General features: G+C 43.6%; 1 protein-coding gene and 1 long non-coding RNA gene across 3 annotated transcripts; one reads left to right on the top strand and one right to left on the bottom strand.

Moving 5' to 3' along the window:
- Nucleotides 1-5,491: 5,491 nt before the first annotated feature.
- R3HDML (R3H domain containing like) lies at nt 5,492-18,097 on the bottom strand. 2 transcript variants are annotated; one of them, XM_081196663.1, is made up of 6 exons: nt 17,968-18,097; nt 17,006-17,353; nt 14,004-14,122; nt 11,841-11,943; nt 8,347-8,462; nt 5,492-6,190 (listed from the first exon to the last, which is right to left on the bottom strand). In XM_081196663.1, exons 2-6 carry the CDS (start codon nt 17,264-17,266, stop codon nt 6,058-6,060), a joined length of 732 nt encoding a protein of 243 aa, XP_081052789.1. In that variant the 5' UTR covers nt 17,267-17,353; nt 17,968-18,097; the 3' UTR covers nt 5,492-6,057. The 2 variants fall into 2 exon arrangements, with proteins under 2 accessions (XP_081052789.1, XP_081052788.1); XM_081196662.1 differs by lacking the exon at nt 17,968-18,097 and having other exon boundaries at nt 17,006-17,652.
- LOC308588383 lies at nt 8,516-26,043 on the top strand. The gene is made up of 7 exons (XR_014008684.1): nt 8,516-8,577; nt 8,930-9,620; nt 11,141-11,264; nt 11,828-12,075; nt 16,478-16,606; nt 23,596-23,687; nt 23,891-26,043. It is a non-coding gene; the product is annotated as an uncharacterized lncRNA (long non-coding RNA).
- The last annotated feature ends 218 nt before the right edge of the window (nt 26,044-26,261 follow it).

Here is a 26,261-nt window from a genome sequence, read left to right as displayed (position 1 = left end):
CAAAGTCATGTTTCAGTTTGCCATCTTGATTCAAAATGGTACCCGACATCCAAATGTCAACAATGAGTGCCACCCACAACTCATGCCGAGTTTGGCGGTGACAAAACTGTGAGAACAGACAAGCCAACAAGCAGACCAATGACCAAAGTATACAGTAGATAAGAATTTGGATATAATTTCTACAAATCAAATATAAGTGCAATATATCTTGTGAAAGTTGGGAAGTCTGTAACACATGTGCTGTATCCCTCTGCCTCTGACCCTCCACCTGCATGCAGTTCCTGTTGGGTTCCCTACAAGGGAATGTAGCCCTTTTGCTGAAAATGGTCCCCCTACGACATTTTTCATGGTGTGCCCTCCCTGGTATCAGTACAGATTATGGGTGGTCTTTAAATATTTTTAATAATAAACAAGCACATATATCAATTACTGCTGAGATAGAAACACAATAGTGAGGCCTGAGGAGATTATGATGATGCCTCCTCAGCTGTTGCTGTTGGTTATGGACTACTTGTGACATCACAAAAGCCTGAGTGGACATAAAGGCGGGCCTTTTCCTCTACCCTAGCAGAACACAGCAGACAACAGCTGTGACCTTCAGCACTGCCTGGTCTTCTTCCACTTGAAGAACAAGAAGTGGCAGATGGACAGAGGCAGTGGAATGCTATGGAGTGACAGAAAGGCAAGCTTACGTGCTGAGCAGGATCATAGCTTGAAGATGGCTGATACCCACAATTGGAAGCTGGCTGGTGTCTAGTAATGGACCTAGCAGAAGCTGGCAAATGTTGGTAGGTAGAAACCGGTGGAGTTCACATTAGTGAACCAGCGGGTACCACAAGGCTGAAGCAGGCTGACGTTTGTGGATGTAAGCTGGTTGACATTCATCTTTTGAAGCTGGTTGACAGAAGCCGGTGGATATCTGTGGGGAGTATATGTGAATGGAGAGTGAAAGATGAGTGAATATGTCCATTGGCATTCTTCATGGATGTTGGCAGATGTCTGCTTGTGTATATGAATGGGAAGTTTCAAATGTGGTTCAGGCGAATGTAGGGGGGAAGTGGGGCACATTGATACACGGGGCACATTGATACACTAACAATATTTCAATATTGAGAAATTTTTTAAAATAATTTTTATTAAGTACAAATTAGAAAACATACATATTTACAACAGAAGAATATACAAAAGAAAAGGAAAATACATATAACCAAGGGGAAAAAAATTAGAGAATACTTTGTCTCTTCATATTTACAGTTATTTATACCTCTATAAAATGCGATTCACAACAAAGGAGTGAAATGAAAGATAAGATATCAGAAAAAAGGAAAAAAGAACAAAGAAAAAATAAAGAAGTAAAAGAAAAAGATCATAGGTGAAAATTTTTAAAAGTAGGTAAGTATTCACTATACATAGCCGTCTCCCATCTATATTTATATTCAATTGTATAATTTCATCTTGTCCTTTTCTACCTTAAATAATGTGTTGTTGTTTTTTTAAAAAATGTTATTTGTGTCACGACATCCCTAAAACGTGTCTACACATGTGTGAGTACAACAGTTGCGACTGCGACGCCTGCCAGTTAGCCGTTGGGGTTTGACAAGAGTAGGTGTGTTTTTAGCACGGCCAACTAAAAAATTACGTGAAATGTAAAAGTGTTCCAAAGCTGTTTTACGTTGTTTAGTTAAGATTTAAAAATACCAAAGGTAAGTTATTCCACTCTGTAGTCAGGATTACATGTGATTTTTAATTAAATTCAGTGGTTTTATTAATAATTGTTAGTTTTTAAAAAAATGTCCATTGGGGCACTCTGATACACTAAGACACGAGGCACATTGATACATATAAAAGTGCCCCGCTAGTATACACTAGTGCCCCAATATACAAGTTTGCATGAAATCTCTAAACCCATTTAATTTGAAAAGAAAAAAAAACCTGTTGTTTACTACGTGGCCAAAGTCATTTCTAAATATAATATGACCGATTATCAAATGTCATATCTCAGGAAAAAAACAGGATTTTGTATGTTTGTTTTCCCCATTGTAGAAGATAAGGCAAACATTGATTTCAAGGATGTTGTTTTGCCGTTGCCAAAACCAAATTTCCCAAAGGCAAATCTCGAACATCTCTTTATACTTTTTCTATTGACTTAAGTGGATATAATAATGTGCAACAGAAACTAAAGGTTAAGTAATTATCTTATTTTTTTTATAAGCATTTTGTTTAAATTACTATTTTTTGACTACCTAATGTGAGTTCTTATACTTTTTAAGTTTTTCCAAAGTTTTTTTTAAAAATGGATAGGTGTTTGAGGAAAGATTAACATAAGTTTTGATGTTTTGTTAAGAAAACCTGCCATAAAGTCTATGATACGTGTGAAGCACTGTTAGTTTTGATACGTAATTTAGATTTTAAACAACAAATTGTAAGGCTGATTATGATCTCTCACAATAAAAATTGCTTTTTCGTTAAATTTTTGCAAATAATTACCATTCTCATACAATTTACGCTTTGTATCAAAGTGCCCCGTAGGTGGGGCAGAATGATGCAAAACCCATTTTTTACTGAAGTTCATTATATTCTCATTATCTTCTAACTTTAATGGTTCTTTGGATTGCTATTATAACATTGATTAGTTTTGCCATGCGTCAAGCCAAAAATTTTATTATTTGACTCATTTTTGTTACATAAAATATGAGGTTGAATTTTTCTGCATCAATCTGCCCCACTTCCCCCTATGTGAATGTGATGTGTGAAAGGAAACCGGTGGATATTTTTGAATAGATGACACCTGTGGAAGTTGGCAGGCTGAAGTTAGTGGCTGAAGTTGCCAGGAAGAAGCTGGTGGAGGTAACTGGGTGATGCTGTCAGATACCCCTCATTTTGTGTTTGGAGATGTCTGAAGGCAGTGAAGCTTTCTCAAGACCACACTTAAAAACAATGAAGAGAACCACAGGGCTCTCTGAAGTGAGAGAGGCTTTCCTTCTAAGTACAGACCTGTACTGTCCATTGTTCAAGAACAGATAATGGAAGGTCAAATATATGAGTTTATGGCATGACCCCCCCTCCCCATTAGTACACATGAAGCATGGGCTGTAAATATTGTTAACAATAAACTAACGGCTGAGGTGCCCCCACAATTGTCAGGCCTAGGGAGGCTGCACTGATGCCTCCCTAGCTGTTGCCATTAGCAACAGACTGCCTCTGATGTCACAAAAGGACATGGCAGTTGAGGAGAAAGGCAGTTATTAGGCAAAGCAGGGAGGATGGCAAGAGCCCCAGTAGAAGGGGAATCAGGGTTGGCTCCTTCCTGTCTACTTGAGTTGCCAACTTTTTGCTCTCTCTGGACTCCTGTGCCTGTCACACCTAAGGTAAAGGTAAAGGGACCCCTGACCATTAGGTCCAGTCGTGACCAACTCTGGGGTTGCGGCGCTCATCTCGCTTTACTGGCCGAGGGAGCCGGTGTACAGCTTCCAGGTCATGTGGCCAGCATGACTAAGCCGCTTCTGGCAAACCAGAGCAGCGCACAGAAACGCTATTTACCTTCCCGCCAGAGTGGTACCTATTTATCTACTTGCACTTTGATGTGCTTTCGAACTGCTAGGTTGGCAGGAGCAGGGACCAAGCAACAGGAGCTCACCCCATCGTGGGGATTCGAACCGTCGACCTTCTGATCAGCAAGTCCTAGGCTCTGTGGTTTAACCCACAGCGCCACCTGCATCCCTTGCCTGTCACACCTACATAGCTGTCAAAAAATCAAACAAACCCTAATTTTTGTCACCTATGCCAAATAAACAAATTAGGACCCCATGGGTTTTAAAAGTTATATTTTAGTTGAAAGAAGCCCGCTGGGTCTTGTAAGGTGTTCGCTTCAGGATCAATGTGAACTTTTATTTATGTATTTAATATAATCTAATACAGATCTGGTTTGTAGAGCCAAAAAGTGTTCAAACACACACACACACACACACACACACACACACACACACACACACCAACAATTGGTTCCACGGTCAAACTGCTCTCAACATCAATAAGTTTCTCCTAATGTTGAACCCAAATCTAACCTCCTGTAACTCAAGCCCATTAGGTCTGGTCCCACTTTTTGTGTTGGATCTTGTCTATGCAACAGTTCTTTGTGGATTTAAAGAATGCAATTAAGTCCGCCACTCCACATAGGACTTACTTTTTAAATACCCCTGACTATCATCGTTGCCATCCTCTGAACGCTTTCCATTTTGTCGATATCATTTTTGAAATACATTGCCCAGAACTGAATGAGAGTACTCCAGAACAAGTCTGACCAGTGCAGACTGAATTGGAACTATTATTTCTCCTGACTTGGAAACCATGATTCCATTAGCAAAGCCTGCAATCCATTAGCCTTTTCCTTGCAGCCTCATTGCGCTGCTGACTCATGTTCAGCTTGTGATCATATGTCTTATGAATGAAGGTACCTGCTTTCAGCTAGTGTATAGGATTATTGAGCTACATTTTCAAATAAAGAAGAAATACGCAAGTGGTTTGGGAACCAAAGAATTTATTGCAGTCTTGTGAAGAAGAAGAAGAAGAAGAAGAAGAAGAAGAAGAAGAAGAAGAAGAAGAAGAAGAAGAAGATTACTTATGGAAGGATGAATGGGATGTTTACAGTAGAGATTTGAACATACAGAGAGATTTGAGCACCCTGTTTCCTTAACCATCCCCACAAAGTGGGCCCAGAGTTATGCCAGCCCCATAGCTTTTATAGTAATGCCATCCCACTAATCGCTTTATGAGTTGTTTAAGAGAGTAACCAAAGCAAAAGGCTTTAGTCAACATTTGCTAAAGAAACTTTGACTATAGTAAATGCTTTGGGAGAAGGCAATTATCAAATTTAACAATTATGATGGTTACATAGACAGGGAAGATTTAATCAGGTATGAAAATATGCTAACAGGAGGAGGAATAAATTATGAGAGCATCACACTTGCTTTAGAACTAGTCAGGAAACTGGATGAGGGACGCTGTGAAAATGGTTCATGTGGTGCCTAAATCAGGGTGGAGGACCTGTGGCCCTCCTGATGTTGGACTAGCATTCCTGACCATTGGCCATTTGGGCCGGGGCTGATGGGAGTTTGATAACATGGAGGGGGTGTGTGCTACAGGGCCTAGATAGTGGTGAGTTGGGGTCAAAACCCACCTATTTTACCCAGTGTTAGAAACTGAGATATGAAAGCTAGGAGCTAAAGGGCACCTTAAACCTAGGTTATGGGTGCAACAAGGGAATGTCTAGGCGCGCTTTTTTATAACGAGAATACAAAGCTGAAAATGAATGAACTGCAGCTAAAATATTATGTCCATTTTTCACATGGTCTAGTCCTCATCTGAAGACTGCAAAAAGAAAAGAAAAGAAAGAAAGAAAGAAAGAAAGGAAGGAAGGAAGGAAGGAAGGAAGGAAGGAAGGAAGGAAGGAAGGAAGGAAGGAAGAAAGGAAGAAAGAAAGAAGCAAGAGAGTGGCTGGAAGTGGGGAGGCAGAAAAAGATCCTCCTTTCATTCCACTCTGCAGTTTTAATCTGAAATCTTAGGCGCTGTACTAATGAAATTCCCTGTCGCAAAATGTGCCTAGAACAGTGGGAGTTTCCAACACTGCTCTTACCTTGAAAATGTGCTGATTTGTTTTCTAGCTGCAAGGAACACGGAGAGAAGCAGCACCAGAGAAATTAGTTGTTTTGACATAACAAAAACTGAGAAGCCCTTGAAATGTGCTTCCATGTGGTGGGTACAATGTAAAACAAATATTGTAAGAACACACAAATACAGCAAACCTCTTCCCTATAGAAAACTATTGCAAATGCAGGCCCTTTATATATATATAGATATACCTGTATATAGTCATGAGAAGAAATATACTTGAAACTTCTATGGGAGAGGTTCCAAATGAAAGGGAAAGAGCAGCAGCCAAAGACTTCATGTGCATAAATAATCAACTTATTTTACAATTTGCTGTACACGGTGCCACGCTTCTGTGGATCTGTCATTTCCAGAGGATCTGTGCTGGCGCTCAGAGCACATATGCCTGGTTCAGAACCAGCTCACTTTATTGGATTTGAGTCCTGAGTAACACATGTTGTTGCTGCAGGTTCCTCCGTAACTAGGTGGGCAGGCTGAGCAAGGTCTCCCCATTTTGTAAGGTGCTTCTCCCACCCAGTTTCCCCTGGAAAGAGAAAAAGAGGCATGAGACATGTTTGTTTCATTGCTGGACACTTGGATGTCACACGTCACTCTTAGCACACCCTCCCAAAGGGCTGCCTACCCACCATACACCCGGCTATCTATTATGTTCTTATGCTTGTTTCATTATTCAGTTGAATGAGAGTTACCTGATCTCTGAGGAGTCCACCTGCAGCTCATAAGAAGAGCCCGAATAGATCAGACCAAAAGTTCTCCTCGCACAGCATTCTGTTCCTACAGTGGCCACCCAGATGCCTCTAGGGACCCAAGCACCAAAGTGTTGAGGCTCTAGCCCTCTTCCTTTGTTGATGCCCACATTCAAAGAGGTAAACTGCCTCTGATTTTGGAGGTAGCGTAGAGCCATCATAACTAGTAGCCACCACTGATAGACCTCACTCAACATTAATTTGTCCTATCTCCTTTTAAAGCCCTCTAACACAGTTAATACGGGTAAGTTCCATAAATGAATTATGTTTCTGCATGAATCACTGATCTGCGCATGCCTAGAAGAGCAAGCCTAGACTAATAACTGAAGCAACAGAGGTCATGTCTGGGGGTAACTGAACCTGCTGCATTCAGGTAGGTAGCCGTGTTGGCCTGACGCAGTCGAAATAAATAAATAAATAAATAAATAAATAAATAAATAAATAATAACTTGTCCAGAAGCACCTTAGAGACCAACTAAGTTTGTTCTGGGTATAAGCTTTCGTGTGCACACACACTTCTTCAGATACAGTCATACCTCGTGTTGCACGTTTTTGGGTTGTGCACCTTGCCAAACCAGGAAGTACTGGAAAGGGTTACTTCCGGGTCTCAGCACTTGCGCAGAAGCACCGAATCACAACCCGTGCATGCTCAGACATGGCGCTGCGGGTTGCGAACATGCCTCCCGCACGGATCATGTTCGCAACCCGAGCGTCCACTGTACCAGAAGTCACCAGACCCTTATATATAGTGGGAGGGTGAGGTTTTTCTCAGAAGGGTAGGAGGAGATGGGTGATGGACTCAATGGGTATGGCAAACCTGTTGATGACTGTTAACAACCACAATTAGTCCTACAGGAAAAAGCAAGGGATAGTATGCAGATGACCAAGATCAGGGGTCTGTAAGGTTTACCTCGCCTGGGCCGGTTCACTCCATCTGAGATCCCTCTGTGGGCCGGATCGTGAGTGTGCGCGGCCACAATTTACGGCACCTCAGCTTGCGCAGACATAATTTCTGGCAGCTGAGCATGCACAGATGTGATTTCCAGCACCGCAGAAGTGAGTCCCCATGCCGTGCTGCGCTGGTTTAACGCAGCGTGCAGGGACTCGTCGAGTGGGCGGCTCAGTTCGGGGGATGCTCGGGGGCCAGTTAAACAACCCCCGTGGGCCGCTTGTGGCCCATGGGCTTCAGGTTGCTTACCCCTGACCAAGATGAACCTGCTGCATGTCTGTATCAGGAACGGTGCAGACACACAGCAGCATTTACCCATGCGCAAGAGAGATTGACTTGAAGATAGCATAACAATAAATCAGGCAGAGATACTGTGATCAGCCAACTCTGGGGAAGGCAGCATTATCTAATTTCCTGTATCTGGTGCACAATTTGGAAATTTGGGCTTTAGGGTAAATTAATGTGCACGGTCATCTACCCAGCTATACCAAAGAACATACTATGTATCCCTCCTTGTATTGAAAGAATGCCTCAATGTCCTTTGGGAGGACATATTTTTTCAAAGAGGAGTGGCAAGGGGAGCGGCGATTCACCCTTTCTCCTCTGGCCAGCTCTTCCTATCCAATATTGCACCTCACGAATTGCTTCTACACATACCTCCTACCCCACCATTGGAACTCTCATGTGAAGTTTCAGTTTCTCTATACCAGAGATGGGGAGATTGTAGCCCTCCAGTTGTTGCTGGACTACAACTCCCATCATCTGTGACCAATGACCATGAGGGCTGGAGCTGTTGAGAGTTGGAGTCCAACAGCACCTGGAGAGCAACGCATTTGCCAGCCCTGCACTAGACAGTTCATCAGAAAATGTCCCGCAGTCCACCAGTGGACTTTCTGTACTAGGTAGCTTTCCAGCTTTCTGACTCTACTCTGCCCCAAAGTTGCTGTGTTTTCCAGGATGAACCCCCTGCCCCAGTTTACTTACTTGATGGCATAATTGCACACTAAGTAGATTGCTCGGGGCCACGTGCTGCCCCACACATTGATGTTGGTGCACGTATGGAGGGCACAGCCAATTCGGTTGCTAGAAGCCCACACCATCTGTTTGAGACACAATAAACCAGTTATTATAAGAAAATGGCAAACCTGAAACCAGAATATTTGTCCTTGTTAGGGCACATCCATGACTATGGGATTTTGCCTTAAGTATATGAAGGCATGGGACGCGGGTGGCACTGTGGGTTAAACCAGAGAGCCTAGGACTTGCCGATCAGAAGGTCGGCGGTTCAAATCCCCGCGACGGGGTGAGCTCCCGTTGCTCGGTCCCTGCTCCTGCCAACCTAGCAGTTTGAAAGCACGTCAAAGTGCAAGTAGATAAATAGGTACCTCTCCAGCGGGAAGGTAAACGGCATTTCCGTGCACTGCTCTGGTTCGCCAGAAGTGGCTTAGTCATGCTGGCCACATGACCTGGAAACTCCCTCGGCCAGTAAAGCGAGATGAGCGCCACAAGCCCAGAGTCGGCCACGACTGGACCTAATGGTCAGGGGTCCCTTTACCTTTATATGAAGGCATGGTCTATCAATGGCTAAAAAATTTAAGTGTCAGAGCTGCATGTGTGTCGCTCAGGCTTCCCTAGCCTGGTGCCTTCCATATGTTTTAGACTACAGCTCCCATAAGCTCCATGCAAAACATCTGGAGGATGCAAAGGCTTGTGTAGCTGGACAGTTTGTAGCAGACAGCATTAAGAGAGAAAGAGTTAAAGACCACCCCAAACCAGGGTCCCAAGGGTCCCCTGCATCTTTTTGAAAGCCACCCACAAAATTGCTAATTGCATGAATGTAGATATAAAGCTGTCTTATACTGAATCAAAACATCCGTCCATCCACCTAAGTATTGTCCACACTGACAGCAGATCTCTAGGGTTTCAGACAGGGAATCCTTCCCAGCCCCAAAGCAGATGTGCTACCCCCGAGCAGCTGAATATAATTCTTAATTTTTTAAGAAGCAGGTGTTCATTTTTTCCTTCTTCCTCTTCTTTCTAGTCTGCCTTCTGTCTCTTCACTGCCATTTCTCCAGACACAACACACTGGAAATGAGACAGATGAACCTTCAGGAAAATGGAGAAAAAGGTGTCTAGGAACCAGACAGACACCCAGACAAATATGTGGGGATGGGTATTTCCAGAGACAAGCGCAGAACATTCTGGAGATGTGAGGAACACTGTTCATTATGGATTGGAAATGCTTTGCCGCAGACCAGGTGGGAGAAGACGGTTTCCCACCTTGGCTGGCCACTCATACTTGGGGATGAGCAAATGAAGGGGATGTATTCACCGAGGTGCCAGATATTTCAGAAACATCTTGTCACCACAGAGATGACTCACTGCGAAGGAGGCAGGAAAGGGCTTTCCCTTTCCTTGAGGTGCTGTTTGTTCAACATCAGCTACTCTGTGAGAAGGATCAGGAGAATCAGGCAGGCAGGCAAAGGAGATCTCAGAGCCCAGGTGGACCATTCTCTCCATCACCCAGGGCCAACTAATATCAAGGGCCCCTCCAGACTGAAGGAAGTTTTCCTTCCTGGGTGTATTCTGCAACATGTCATTGATGCAATAAAAAGTACATTTAGTGGTGGATTTACATATACTGGACTGTCTACAGATCATTCTGCTTTAGCAGTAGTTCTGTAGCATTTTTCCCCATGTTATCACATTACTGTGATCTGGAGGAGCACTCATGTACACGGACAGACCTACAGTTGGGTGTCTCCTCTGCAACCAGCAAAAGGTCTAGGTAACCACTGTTATCTTCTTCAGTGGGGTGGTTCAGTTGTGACAGATTGTCACAATTTTAAATATATATATATATATACATTTCAGATTTTGAATAAAATTGCTGTACTGGGTTATTTCACATGTCAAAGTCAGTGGTGTGAATAAAAACTTCCTATGCCTTATAGTTTTCAAGTTATGGGATGGAAATCTCCAGCATGGAACAGCTGAACTATCAAGAAGTTCAGTTCCTATCACTTGCAACCTGCCTCAAGTTAACAAGTTTTTATGTTACTGTACGTTAATTAACTTTTAAGAGGCCAGGATGTTTGTGACATCATTGCCACTGGTTTGTGAATGGTCACTGTAATTACTTTATATCCATTTAAACTTTAACACAATCGCCACAGTCTGAATTCAAGCATTACGTTTCTCTCACTGCTAACATTTTCATGTTTATATACCTGCAAACTTAGGATGGAAGTCCAGGCATCTGATGAAGTAAATTCCAGACCATGAAAACTTATGCTATAACAAATCTGTTTGGTTACAGTTTGCCCAGACTATATTTTGCCCTTTGCGGAAAGGATTCAGGCACAGGCCAGATAATTTAGGTTTGCACAATTGAAGAGGATTAATTTGCACTGTAGCCTCAGTGGAACAGATCCAGGGAAAAGCACTGGAAAGTGTGAGGTGAAAAAATGATCAGACATAGTCTAACCTGCACATAAACTTTGTGCAAGCAAACCAGGATAAATGCTCAATAAAACCCCAAGAAAGCCCTATATGGTGCAAATATATTCATTGTCATTTTTGTTGTTGTTTTTTTTAAAAAACATAAAAAACCTCACAGATACTTGTGGTTTGTTAGGGAATGACAGAGGCCATGAGATGTTAAGAAGGGTGCTCCTGAGTCATGAAGAGAAGCTGTTTGTCTAAGTAGCAGATCCTCATCATAGTGACTTAAAACATTCCATGTCCCTGTGTGGGTGATTTCTTTTTCTTCTTCCAGCCATCTAGCTGAGCTGGAACTGAAAACCTTTCCTGTGCCGGATGGGACAATGGAAAAAACAGGCAATGCTTTCAGAGAAGAAGCTGAGGTTTAGACCGTACATTTGGATTGTTTGCAGACAGTGGTGAGTGGCAATATAAAGGACCAGGGTTGGCAACGATGGAGGTAGAAATACTTCTCTTTAGTATGAACCAGCAGCCCTAGAACAGGGTTGGCAAACCTGCGACTCAGCTTCAACTCCCACCAGCCCCACGAAGTGTCTAGGGATTGTGGGAGTTGTGGTTTAACACCATCTGGAGGGCCAAAGGTTCACCACACCTGCCCTAGAGCATGGCTGAAGATGATCTCTTGGGAAGCTTCCTTGTTCCCGAACCTCTGCCCCATCCCTCTTGCTGAGAAATGCACCATTATGTTGGTGCAGCATCACAGTTAAAAGCAGGGACTATTGTCCCCGGTCCACATCAAATCTCTCCCACCAACTCTCTTGGTCTGCCTTAGGCAAAACGTTATCCTTCGTTCTCAGCTCACAAACCTTCAGCATTGGGGGAGGTGGAGATTGTTGGCCTCATTTAGGTTTGTTGTAGTGATTCTTGAAACAAGGGATGTGAAGCATCTAAGGAAAGTGCTATTAAAAACAAATATGATTTGTTACCTGAGCAACAACCACTGTTTCTTTGTTTCTTACAGGAATATACTGTACCTGGGTATAATGGCTGCAGACAGGGCCACTGCATTTGGAAGGGAAGGAGTAATGGTGCTTCTCATAATACCAAGATTTCACAAGGTCCAAAGCTGAACGGTACCTATAGAGGGTCACACACAACGCAAATGTGAAGAAACCTGCCTATCCAAGCACAGACGCCCCAGGCCCAAACTTTGTGATGCAGGAAGGTGAGGAGATGCCTCCAACCATCAAAGCTTCCCACCTCTTCCTGGTAAGCACAGAGTTGAAAAGGATGCATGATTGACCTGCTGGGAGCCTGAAAGGCCCTGCCCTGCTTCTCCCCTCCTGGCTTGGGGCAGGGCCTGACAGGCTCCATAAAGGAGTGCTTCTACTGCTGCTGGGCAGAGAGGGCTCCATTTTTGTTTTTAAATTGCTTTTACAGTGGTACCTCGGGTTACATATGCTTCAGGTTACATATGCTTCAGATTACATACGCTTCAGGTTACAGACTCCGCTAACCCAGAAATAGTACCTCGGGTTAAGAACTTTGCTTCAGGATGAGAACAGAAATTGTGCTCCGGCGGCGCGGCAGCAGCAGGAGGCCCCATTAGTTAAAGTGGTGCTTCAGGTTAAGAACGGACCTCCGGAACAAATTACATACTTAACCTGAGGTACCACAGTATTTTTTCTATATGTCCTTTTAAATTGTGGTTGATTAATACTGTGTTCTTAGTTTTAGATTTTATGATTTATGTGGAAATTGTTTTCCATTTGGTTGTGTACTTTTTTGATGTGTTTTATTTATTGTTTATGACTTTTGTTATGTTGGTAATCATGTAAATCTTGTCATGTTGTAAACCGCCTTGAGCATTGTTTTAACTATGGAAAGGCGTCATACAAATAAAATGATGATGAATGAACGATGAATGACAGAATCAAAGACGCGTAGAGTTGGAAGGGACCCCAAGCGTCATCTAGTCTAACCCCCTGCAATGCACATGTCAAACACGATGCCTTCTGAAGAAGTGTGCATGCACACAAAAGCTAATACCAAGAACAAACTTAGTTGGTCTCTAAGGAGCTACTGGACATTTAGATAGATAGATAGATAGATAGATAGATAGATAGATAGACTGCATCAGACCAGCACAACTACCTACCTGAATCTAGAACGATTTATTTGTGTTCGTATCTCCCCCCTCAGTGCAAGAGACAGCCACTGAAGTGGGGGGAAAGGGCAGACAAAACCTAGGCATTGATGTTATATGACATGTATTTATCAAAAACAGAGGGGGACACACAACACACTGGTGTGTCAAGTCATCTCTGGTAACATGTACCTTGGACCTAAATGACTTTTTTTTTTTACCATTGCTGTCAGAAAACAGCACTTCAATATGTATAATCAGTGTTAAGGGAAACTAGTGCAAAAAGGGTTTCCTAAAACTTGCCTTCCTTTACACACTCGCCATGCCTCCCTGAAATCCACTCTGGCAAGAGGAGAGGGGAGATCACTCTGTCAGACAAGTAGAAATTATTTCACAGATGCAGCAACCTCCTTAGTGCTACACTGAATTCCACCCATAATATTTGAGTGAGATGGAGGCAACACTGAGGTTGATAGCATGCTTGCTTCCTTTGCAGTACACATGCCAATTTTTTACATTGTGCGCTGTTTAAGGTAAAGGTAAAGGGACCCCTGACCATTAGGTCCAGTCGTGGCCGACTCTGGGGTTGCGGCGCTCGTCTCGCTTTATTGGCCAAGGGAGCCGGTGTACAGCTTTCAGGTCATGTGGCCAGCATGACTAAGCCGCTTCTGGCGAACCAGAGCAGCACACGGAAACGCCGTTTACCTATTTATCTACTTGCATTTTGATGTGCTTTCGAACTGCTAGGTTGGCAGGAGCAGGGACCAAGCAACAGGAGCTCACCCTGTCGCGGGCATTCAAATCGCCAACCTTCTGATCGGCAAGTCCTAGGCTTTGTGGTTTAACCCACAGCGCCACTCGCGTCCGTTGTGCACTGTTTAGAAATCCCTTAAAACAAATATAGCCCACTTGATCCGTGAAAAGAAGGGCAGGACAAAAGACTCTCTCAGCTGTTTAGAGGTATACTTGCAGTGGTGTTCATTTGTACAATCAGTGCAACATCTTTAATGCAACATCTATAGACCTAGCATTCCCAGAAGACACTGCTTACCTGCCCGAGTGAATGGCAAGGTTTTGACCAATGAATTTCATCAGTTGTGGAGGTCCATGGTCCCATATACACTGTTTTGCCCAGGCTTCTGCAGATCTGGCAAGCCTCTCATCCCACACCTAGTCGATATGAGGCAGGGGGGTGGGAGGGAGAAAGAACACACAACAGACAGTGAGTTACTGCTGCTCAAGGTAAAACAAAGTGCTCAGTCAATCTCTCAAACACTTAACAAGATATATGCCATACAAGCAAGAGAAATATCATAAGCATAAATGTTGTTCCTTGGAAGATATAGTGTCATAGGCTAGTAGATTCAGAAATAGCAAGTCAAACAGCACAGCTTCATTTCAGACTAGGAAAGTACCTGCCTAATGGTACTTCATCTGAAAATCTTCCAGCACTTGGAAATCTAGCATGTCAGTCTGACATGCCCAACTTTCTGCCTGATATGCTTACTTTCCATGCTCAGGTGGTCTTCTCACATGGGGGAGCATTCAAACATGCTTAGCCTGTCGGTATTGTTGTTGTTTTAATTTATGCACTTTCATAGACGTTCAAGGTAATTTGCAACCAGACAATGAAAACGAGTCAAAATAGGGTTTAAAGGAATACAAATAAACACCCTAGGCGAACTGTCTGAAGTTGTACAATGCTATTGGTGCACATGTCAGTTCTTAAGCGCTGCTTGAGTTGTCAGGTGGTCTGTTTAAATCAGCCCAATGAGGACATGGGAAAGGGGTCACGACTACAAGCTACACCCCCTGGCCATGCATGCCTGTGGCAGCAATACTGAGAAAGAGAGGCTATGCACAGAGATATCCTGGACACCAGGGGTTTAGAAATCATGGGGTTGCAGGAAATTGTAGACCCATTACTTTGGGGGAAGGAGGGTTCCAGCAGGGTCCCTAAGCAGAGGCATACCTAGGAGTTAGTGAAACTGGCTCCAGCAATCTGTCTCCAGTTATCTGTGTAAAGCAATGAGCTTAGACAAAGTGAAAGGGGATGAGAGACAGGAGAAATAGCAAGGCGGTGTGAAGGTAGATCGCTAGAGACCATGGAGTTGTGACTTGTATGTCTGTGATGACGTGCCACTGCTCTCACAGCAAGATCAAATGTGGGAGAAGTTTCCCGTCCTCCTTGTACTGCAGGACAAAGGGGTGCATTTTCTCTGCCCTTCCTTCTCTCCTTTCCCTCACTCCAGACGCTTCGATTACTTGGGATGCATAAAAGGTAGTAATTTCTAATGTGGCTATTGCTGGCACAGCTCCTTGCCAAGGCACCCTAGAGACGCCTCTGCCCCTATATCAGCGTCCTATGCCCCTTCTCATGCACCAATTAGATTTAAGCATGCTAGAGTTACATGGAGTTTATTTTTTTTATTTTATTGCATTTATATAACACCTTTGTCTTCCAAGGATCCCAAGGTGTTGTACATGGCTCTCCTCCTCGCCACAACCCTGTGAGGTAGGTTAGGCTACGAGATGGTGACTGGCCCAAGGTCACCCAGTGAGCTTCATGGCTGAGTGGGGATTCGAACCCCGCTCTCCCAGCTCCTAGTCAAACATTCTAACCGTTACGCCACACTGGGACCCTACACTGTGAACCAGGCTCCCAAAAAGTGGTGATATGCAAGTAGCTGAAGAATGAGCCTAATGCGGAATTAGAGGGATGTGGGTGGCGCTGTGGGTTAAACCACAGAGCCTAGGACTTGCTGATCAGAAAGTCGGCGGTTCGAATCCCCGTTGACGGGGCGAGCTCCCGTTGCTTGGTCCCAGCTCCTGCCCACCCAGCAGTTCGAAAGCACGTCAAAGTGCAAGTAGATAAATAGGTACCGCTCCAGCAGGAAGGTAAACGGTGTTTCCGTGCGCTGCTCTGGTTCACCAGAAGCAGCTTAGTCCTGCTGGCCACATGACCCGGAAGCTGGATGCCGGCTCCCTCGGCCAGTAAAGTGAGATGAGCGCCGCAACCCCAGAGTCAGCCACGACTGGACCTAATGGTCAGGGGTCCCTTTATCTTTTTTTAATGCGGAATTATCTAAAACACTGAAGATTTTTCCCTCAGGCAGTATTGCAATTTTGGGCCGGAACTGTTGCTAAGGGCATTGCCAAGGACACTCTCTGGGCTATCTGAAGACTCTGCTCTCTGCTGCCTCCTTCCCTCCCCCGCCATTTTCCAGAGAAGAGCTTGAAACGGGCTTCATTGAAAGGTAACTTGCTCTTACTTCAGTAAGGACCTTGATATTTTGAAACTGTGGGCTTTTCATTTCATTTCTCCGTGTTTATAAGTCTCCACCCTGTAACTTTAAAAAAGAATGTCATTTGTAGGCTGCATTATTGAAACGCAGGAGGATGCTTTACTGTGCTCTGTAAAAACAACAACAGCTTTTTCTCTGAGTGTGTGTGCCTTGCTCTCATCTCTCAGCGAGCTGTACTCTCTGCAAAGAAACCTTTTGCTTTCTCTATCGTTGTCTTTAGGTGCTTGAACCTCAAAAAGACATAACCTCATCCTACATTCACCGCTCAGCAGAACACCAAACAAAACACAATCAATAATCTAGTGTGCCGCTTTAAACAAATCCCTGTGGAAAAATTGCTCTGCTTGAGGTAAGTTCTTCGCAAATGCTTAGCTGCAAGGCAGCCCAACCACACTGCTTCTCTGACACTGTTGCTCCTTTCCTCCTCCTTCAAAGTGTATGTGGTAGATTTTCAGAAATATGAATGACAAGGGAAAGGCCTTAGTTCATTGGTAGAGCATCTGATATGAATGCAGAAGGTCTGAAACACTAGAGATCCATTGCCAGTTGGGGTAGACAATACTGAGGTAGATGGACTAACTGTTTGACTGAGTATATAGCAGCTTTGTATGTTCCTGGAGCATTGAGGTGCCGGTGGATGTATAAGCATCAAAGGAACTAAACAGGTGCCATATTTACTTTGCATAACATCTCAGTGGTCATTGTTCCTTCCCACCCACCATCAGAAGCAAGCACAAAGGAAACTCACCATATATTCCATGTTAGACGCTGGTGGAGACACTTGTGCCCGCACTTGGTTGTGGTAGTCCAAAAGCGCGCTCATATCCCGGGGGGAAATATAACGTTTCCTGCGAGTCCTTGGTACACCCAGGCCAGATGTATGTCCTGCCTCAGTGCTACTGGTTGGGTAAAGGACCTCAGTAGTATTGGGCAGCATGTAGGAGCTGGATTTCTGCATCATCCAGAAGACCGAACCAGTAAAATATAAGTGCACATGCAAGAGAGACATTTTAGGATTTGCACACTTTTTCCTTCTGAGTCTGTAGTTTTGATTTCGAAGGGCAATCAATATGGCAAATATTTTTCCTTCCGGCTTCTGTGTGTATACAAAGAAAAGGAAGAGACTCGGTTTTATTTGTTGCCTTTCCTTGGGGGTGGGGGTGGGGAGGAATGTCATCAGAGATGGAAAAGGCAATTGGAAAGACACCCAGAGAAAACTTTACTCAGAGCAGGAGTGAATGAGTTTAGCTAGGCTGCATTTATACAGAGCTAAATTTCTAAGACCAGCTGTGAAATCTCCAGAGGTATTTTATTTATTGCTGGTGTTCTAGAAAAGAAAAGTCCTGTCCCCCCCCCCCTCTTTGCAGGAAACAAATCCCATTCCAAACATTGCAGGGACCTGTCAGAGGGGTGCTAATTAGTACCATTTTCTTATGGTAGCTTCACCAACTTCCCAGAGTTTTTGCAGATATTCAGTCCATCAGGCAAAGTTATTGCAATAAGCAAGAAGAAACCAGTAATACATTAAAATAAAAAGTTGATTAAGGAAATCAAAAGGCTAAAGGATTCTTTCCCATTTGCTTCATTTCTGTTCAGAAAGAGGACAAAAATAAAAATAGCAAAGACTTTTTATTCTCTTTTTTTAGTCCTAGAAAAGCCTTCTAAGATAGTCCTTAAAGAAGCTGAGATGACATTTCCCAGACTACATACCTTGAAGGCTGCGCCAAGAACAGCTGAGAATTCTTAGTTGCCGCTGCAGCAGTAAACTCAGAGACTGACCTTTGCAAGCAACCTGCTCTCAGCGACATGTGGCAGAGAGATTTAACACAACCAAGCCCAAAGAGTCTTTGATGGCAATCTGACGCAGAAATCCGCATCTGATCTCTTCCCTTCGGGAACATCCTCAAGTTTGAAAAGGGTCCAGCTGAGCAATTTATGGCCTTTCCCCTGTGTACACATGGCTCCGTCTCTACCGAGTGTCTCTGCTTGTTGTGAGCTTCGAGGTAGGGGAAGCTGTGAAGAGCAAGTAAATGGAATCCTATGCCCTGAAAGTTGAGATCAGTTTTTCTCCAGGGGCAACATGCATTTAATTTAGGAGAATTTCTGCACTTTGGGGAAGTGACAAGGCTCATTCGGTGACAGAGTCTGCGAGCAAAAGGTCCTGAGTCCAGTCTCAAGCATCTTCAGGTACAGCTGGGAGAGAACCCTGCTTGTAACGGCACTGCCATTCACTGCTGAGAATACTGAGCTAAATGGACCAATAGTATGACTCGTTATAAGGCAGCTCCCTGTGTCCCTAGGGTTGTTGTCAGACCTAATGCAGGAGAACGTGCATGTCTCCAGCAGTGGCAGGTGACACAGGACACCTGGTGTCTCAAATTTCAGAGGTGCCATGTGCGGCGCCAAAATCTGGCGCCCCTCCACCTTCCATTGGACTTCACAGTTGAGGCACCTGTTGCAGCACTCTAGAAGCTCCGCGACTGAACTAATTGCTTTCCCCTAGATCTGCACTTGGTCATCCCTTCCTTCAAATGCTGCTGTTGCCACCATGCACATTGCCAGTGTTATGTATTGAAGTTCTCACCCTGGGCCAGCAAGGGGATACTGTAGATAGTTATGCAAATGAAGGATCAAAAGTGACGTTCACTGATTGGATAGTTTGTATGCAAATGAAGGATCAAAAATGGCATTCAGTGATTGGATAGTTTTAGAAAGTTGCTACAGTAACTGTTGTACTGGAACTCTATATAAGCAGGCTGACTGAGCCCTTCAGCTCAGTTCTGTTCTGACATCTGAATAAAGAAGAGCTGTTTGAAGAATCGCTGTGTCGTCTGATATGTTCGCCCACAACTTAACAGCCAGGACTCCTGCAGAGACATCCTTTTCATTGCGCTATGACAATCTGTGCTCAGGGTGCTTGCAGGGTGGTCATGTTGGTCCTGCTTTCAGTACAGTTTCTGCTTGGAAAGAAAGAAAGAAAGAAAGAAAGAAAGAAAGAAAGAAAGAAAGAAGAGGGGAGGGAAACAAAGGCTACATCTTTTCTTTCATTTTGGTGGGATTTTATTGGATACATTTAAAAGCAGAAAATTTGCCTTTGTCTCTTCCACAAGACTCTCAATAAATTTGGTATAAGTAACATCTAATCAGTTGAAAAAAATTCTTGGCGTAACGTAGGGCCTTTTATTCTTCGTACTCCTTGTGCCTCTGATGGTTTCGGTTATAGGTCTATGTATCTGTATATCTTGCAAGTCATGTGCCCCACACCTCTTTCTCGATTCTTATGATGGTACCCTCCACACACCTGCCTGTATCTTATTGCAAATATCTGGATAAGCAAATATATAATTTCTTCTTGTGAATGTAACATCCCATGCCAGCCTCAGTTTGGTTCAGTTCAGTTTTTATGTGTTTGTCTCATGGAATTCTATTTTGTTATTTGGGTTATATGGATAAAATAAAATAAAAAATTCTTTGATTTTCACAGCCTTCTTGGACACCGCTTTTGATTTTTATAACTCTCTTGGACAGGCATCATTTTGGACTTGTCTGCTAGCCCTCTCTCCTGCATTTTATACATTTTGTGAACCTCTGTTTTAGTTCTTTTAAATAACCTCCAAACTTCCTGAAGGGACTGGGCTCTCTAACTGTATTTAATGATTTATAGTCTCTCCTGGAAGGAGACAAAATGAAGCCCAGCACATGTCGCCACTGAAGCCTGCAATATCACAGTGTTATGTCCATTTAACCTTCCAAACACATTACGTTTGAGAAGAGACTTTTGGTTTCTGTTTGACAGCCTGAGTGGTCTGGATCCACTGGGGCCCAGCTGTGGATGTCAGCCACTGCCATAAAGCAAGCTAACTTGAAAACATCTTATTATGGGGCTTTGTCTTGGGCGCAGATTGAAAGGCCTGCTTAATCAGCACCCTGCCAGACAATCTACATTCCAGGAACTGGTAGGTTTTGTATCCCTGCCAGTGTAATATCTTACAGCCCAGACTGTCCTGTTTGCCAAAGCACACGGTATCTGCAGAGAGCGCTTTGCGATGAGCCAAAAAGCACACACAGTTTGACTGAAGTCAGCAGCCGTCCCCAACCAATTTTCTTTTTTAATGACCGGAGAAAGAGAGAAAGAAAGGAAGAGGAGATAAATCTTCAAACTGGCTAACCATGCTCGTTTCACATTGGCCAGTCACCACACCACGAGCGCTCAGTGGTTGACACACAGGCAGAAACAATTGGCTTCTAATATACCAGGTTGTCTGCAGACCTGGCAAGATGGTACGTCCTGCCCTGCAGTGTCAAACCAAAAGTCCGTCTAGTCCAGGCATTTGCGTCCAACAGCAGCCAGCCAGCAGTTTCTGGGAAGCTCACAAGCAAGCAGAAAAACAATAACCAGTGCCGGATTTACATATAAGTTAAACAAGCTATACCTCAGGGCCCCACTCTCTTGGGGCCCCCCCAAAAAAATTAAAGGAAAAAAACACCCTGGATGTACACTTCCAAAATATAAGATAAAATAAAATAAAACCTACATACAGCAACAGTGTTTTGTGTTGTGTAGGCTCCTATGATGTAAGTAATGGGCCCCGCCTGCTAGTCTGCTCCCTAAAATCAGTGGTTTGCTCATTTCTATATACAGTGGTGCCTCGCAAGACGAAAAGAATCCGTTCTGTGATTTTCTTTGTCTAGCGGTTTTTTCGTCTTGTGAAGCAAGCCCATTGAAGGATTAGCGGATTAGCGCTATTAGCGGCTTTTAGCGGCTTATCTGCTGATCGGATGAGCTGATAAGCGGCTTAGCGGCTTAGAAAAAGAGGGGGGGGGAGGAAAAAAAACCAGCAGGAACTTGCAAGACATTGTCGTCTTGCGAAGCAAGCCCATAGGAAATTCGTTTTGCGAAGCACCTCCAAAACGGAAAACTCTTTTGTCTAGCGAGTTTTCCGTCTTGCGAGGCATTCGTCTTGCGGGGCACCACTGTATAGGGTGCCTATATTCTGCATGTGCAAATGGCTTTAGATACTATTAGGTCCATAAATTACCATATAGCATATATTCAACACAAAAAACAGCTACAATTTGTTGTTGACAAAGGGCAGCTGGACATATAAAGGGCCCCATTACCTTCAGTAGCTTATGGCCTCATCAAACCTAAATCCGACCCTGACAATAACTCTTCCCTGTTATTTGTCCCCAGCATCTGGTACCCTAATTATGTCCCTAAAGTTCAGTTTTAAAGCACTTATCTGCCTGCTGATGAGACCATTTTTTTTATCCCCCCCCCCATTGGTTGGCATCCGTCTGTCATGGGAGATAATGGAGAAGTGTGCCTTTGGGTGTGAAGACAAACCATTGGAAGCCACAGTGCCTGCTCTGGCTGTCGAGACCAATGCAGGAGAGACATGTTTTGTTGCAGCTGGGGCAGATGAAGGTGTCTGGTTCTGCTACTGCAGATGCAGCATGGCGTTTCTTCTCTCTTTCCCCCTCCCAGCGATCATTCCTTCTCTGGCCACTGCTACAGGTGCGCAACCTGACTGTCTCCAGGCACTGGAGTCATCAGCATGGGATTCCCACACAGTGGGGTCAGTGTTGCCAATCTTCAATGTCACATTTGCAGGCATCTTTGTAATGCACGTTCCCTTCTTTAATGGATCCACTTTGAGCAAACTTGAAACTTTGCAGTGTTTGCACATACAAACAAATGTTTCCAGGGAGGAGATGTTGTTGGAGCTCAGCCCACTCAGGTGTCAAACCGTGAAACTACAGTTGAAGCCCTCATGGGATTAAAGTTGATGCTCCCTGTAAGAATCAGGGACTGTGCTGAAAATTGTGACACTAGGCCTCTACAGTGAAGTTGAACCAAGATGTCCCGAGGGTATTTGCTGGATCTCACAGGATTGTTTTAGATACATTTATTTATTTATTTATTTATTTATTTATTTATTTGTTTGTTTGTTTGTTTGTTTGTTTGTTTATTAAATATTTATTGGTTTAAAATACAAACATACAAACATACAATGAAGGTAAGTATTACTGAGCTAAATACAAAAAGAAAAAAAAGAAAATATATTTTAAAAAGAGAAGTTTGAAGCAGAGACAAGAAAATGATAAAAGGGAAAAAAAGACCAAAGATTTATACATTATATCTATAAAAAAAAAATATATTTTTTGCAAAAAAAAAACTTTCAAAATTTCTCGTTATACTTTTTCTGCTGTCATGGTATTATTGCGCAGTTTTGTTTTATATCCTTTTTCTTACATTCCACTATAATGTTTATTTCAGTTATCTACATTTGTTTATTGATTTCACGTGATTTCTTTGCTGGCCCTCCGCCCCACGTTGAACCTTAAATCTTGTTAGTGGTCAGTGTTTTCTAAACCACCAAGACAGAAACATGATGTCTCCTGGCCAGTGTTTCTTACTCCATGCCAACTGGCATCCTGTCATGTGGTGTATCAGGTATGGAAGCAGAGGCTGCAAATGTGAACATTTCACCTCTTCTGTGGCTTAAACCAAGAGTGAAGAATGTCAGAAATGGGGCAGGCGAAGGTGAGTGGGGCTCAGCAAAGGACTCAAAAAATCCCAAATCTAAGGCACCACCATTTCCCAGATTTAGGGAATGCCACTCTATACCTAATGACCTATCAGACATGATTTGTCTGTGACCCTAAGTGGTTTGGTGCCTGATTTTCCTCAATTTATTGGATTAACTTTACAGGATAAGCCCAAATTCACATGGGGGAGCATTGAGATTAGTGTTGTTTCAAGGTAGCATGATGTGGACTTCACAAATCAAATGGGAACACAAACAAGTGCAAACACACTGTAAACTCTGGAGGTGACAAGCTCCGAGGTGAAATTCCCCTTTGGTAGATATACTCATTCAATCTTCTCTTCAATCTAGAAACTGATTTTCTAGATCCTTTTCACTTGTTTAGGCCATTTTAGCACAGCAACTGCTTTGGTCACCCTGTACAATGACCTCTGTTGGGAGAGAGACAGGGAAAATGCATCATTGTTAATCCTCATTGACCTCACAGCAGCTTTTGATTCCGCCGACCATGGAATGCTTCTGGAGTGGCTGTCCGACTTAGGGGTGGGTGGCACCGCTTTGTGGTGTTTCCGGTCCTATTTGGATGGTCATTTCCAGAGGGTGATGCATGGGGAGTGTTCTTCTGCCCTGTGGAACCTTCAATTTGTGGTTCTGTAGGGTTCAAGTCTATCCCCTAGGCTGTTTAACATCTACATGAAACCACTGAGTTGGGTTATCCGGAGTTCTGGACTATGTTGTCACCAAGATGCTGATGACACACAGCTCTACTTCTCCTTTACATTTGCAGGTGTGGCAGTGGATGTGCTGGACCATAGTCTTGTCCCCAATATGGACTAGATGAGAGCCAACAAACTGAAGCTCAATTCAGCTAAGACTAAGGTACTATTACTGGGTGGTTACACTCCTCTGAAAAAGCGGGTTCATAACTTGGGAGTACTTTTGGGTCCTTTGCTGTCACTTGAGACTCAGGTGGCCTCAGTGGTGTGGAGTGCCTTCCATAAGCTTTGGCTGGTGGCCCAGCTGCAATGTTTTCTGGGCAGGAAGAGCCAAACTACTGTTGTCTATGCTCTACTAACCTGTAGGTTCGATTACTGCAACACGGTATACATAGGGCTCCCTCTGAAGATGGTTTGGAAACGTCAGCTGGTGCAGAATTCGGCTGCTCACCAGGGCAAGACGGTTTGAGCATATAACGCCAATCCTGGCCCAACTGCACTGGCTGCCAATTAGCTTCCAGGCCCAATTCAAAGTGCTGCTTTTGACCTATAAAGACTTAACGGCTCAGGACTGCAATACCTCCAGGACCGCCTCTCCCCATACGAAGTGAACTGGACCCTGTGACCACCATCTGAGGCCCGGTGCCTTCGCCGCAAGAGGTTCAGAGGATGGGCAACATGATGAAGGACCACACATATCTGCTATTTGGGTCCCTGAAGCACAGATTCACACAAAGCGGCAAAACGCTCTTGCAGGTTATTAACAGGATTTTTATTTGAAGTGCATATGCAAAACAAAGATACAGGGAGATCAGTACGCAACCTGTACACAGTAGTCAGGGTGCGCCCCTTTATATAGATTTGCAAAATAGAATACCACCTGATCTCTTGTAAGTCACCTGATTTCTTGTAAGTCACCTGATTTCTGGGAAATCGAAACCTATAATAAGTTCCTATTACCATATAAGGTCTTGGTCTTCTCTCCCTCCTTCCTGCAACCTCCCTCATCCTGGTATTACAAGAAATCCTTGTTCCTTATCTCTATCTGCCCAAGCTAGACATTCCGAGAGGCCCATTTGCAATGTAACATTTAAGCATGTCCTTCAATAATAGAACAATTATATTGTAATATGCTCCTTCAGTGAGAACTGGACTTTTCTGCAGTGGCTCCCCATTTGTGGAATGCTCTCCCCAGGAAGACTCACCTGGCACCTTCAGTGCATATCTTTTAGGCATCAGCAAAAACGTTTCTCTTCAACCAGGCCTTTGGCTGATTAACACTCTATGAACTTTTCAATTTATTTGTGGGAGTGGGGTTATTGGTTTGTTTGTTTTTATTGTGTATTTTGTGTTCTCATTTTGTATTTGATCTTCGGATGAAGGGTGGTATACAGATTTAATAAATAAAACAATAATAATTATCTATAATCTTGCAAGGAAAAAGAGTTCACAGTTTATTCCATTGCCAAACTGTTCCTACTCTTACATCTATCTCTACAGTGGAACCTCGGGTTGCGGACGTAAGCCGTGACGGAGGCACATCCGCAACCCACAGCATTCACATCCTGAAGCGTCGCATCTGTGCAGGCGCCGACATGATTTGGCGCTTCTGTGCATGCGCAAAGTGCTACTTAGTGCTTCTGCGCGAGCGGCGAAACCCGGAAGTAACCTGTTCCAGTACTTACGGGTTTCCCGTGGTCTGCAACCTGAAAACACATAACCTGAAGTGTCCGTAACATGAGGTATGACTGTATATCCTTTCCTGGCATTTGCTACAACTTGAATTTTCCTGAAAAAGGAGAGGCAGGAGTGTTGTGTGGACAGTGGGTTAGACAGCTAATAAGTCTTCTGGCTACTTGTCTGGAAACTCGGTCTGCAGGAACTTCTATTTTACCTAGATCTGCGTAATTTCTACTGCCCTCTTGCTATATTTCTGTGAACCATTTATACTTAGCTTTTCTTCCCCTACTCAGCTATTTTCTCTTTTCTATTTATTTCCACTTTATTTTAATTATGGTCTAGCCAGGAGAGGTCTTTTCAAAAGACCTGGTTCAGTGGGTTGGTTAGATTTGTTCCACTGAAATTTCAGGGCAATGCTAAAATGCTCAGCTTTGGCTGGATTATTCCCTATATATGCACTAGTTGAATTCTGTCCTGATGATTCTAGTCACTCTCCCCAAATCCATTGGTATCACCTGATGCCTGTGGACTGGAGTCAGTAAATCATGCTCACTTAGGGTACATTTTTGACCTTGCTGTCAAGTATTACTTCACAGTTACAGCCCTTACCTCCAGGTGTCCTGGTACACAGCAAAGGCATCTACTGCTGAAAGTCCCCCCTCTCTTTTAAAAATTATATTTTCACTTAGTATACAGTGTTCTTGCTGTTGTGTACTGGGAACAGCAAGGACCACCATAGCTCACAATTGTAAGGATTTTCATGAGGTGATATTAGATTTATGGTATCAGGGAGCGTGGCAGGTTGCAATTTTGGAAAAAAATAATAATAATGCAAAAGTTGAGGGTTGCTGATGGGCAGAAAAGAGGGCACTTTTGAATCAAGTTGGTTTCCATTTATTAACTTTGCTAATGCAGTATAACATGGTTGATTTCTGCTATCAGCATATGCTCACCGATGGACATACTAACTGATTTTTGCTACTATTTAATACCTACCGTATGTACACCTAAAAGGAAGGACAAGAGAAATTGACTGTTGTGTTTCTTTTTGCAGTAC

The sequence above is a fragment of the Podarcis bocagei genome, assembly GCF_964188305.1.
Source record: "Podarcis bocagei genome assembly, chromosome: 5".
NCBI lineage: Eukaryota > Metazoa > Chordata > Lepidosauria > Squamata > Lacertidae > Podarcis > Podarcis bocagei.
Note: the sequence above shows the minus strand (reverse complement) of the source record. Positions and strands in the feature narration are given on the sequence as shown.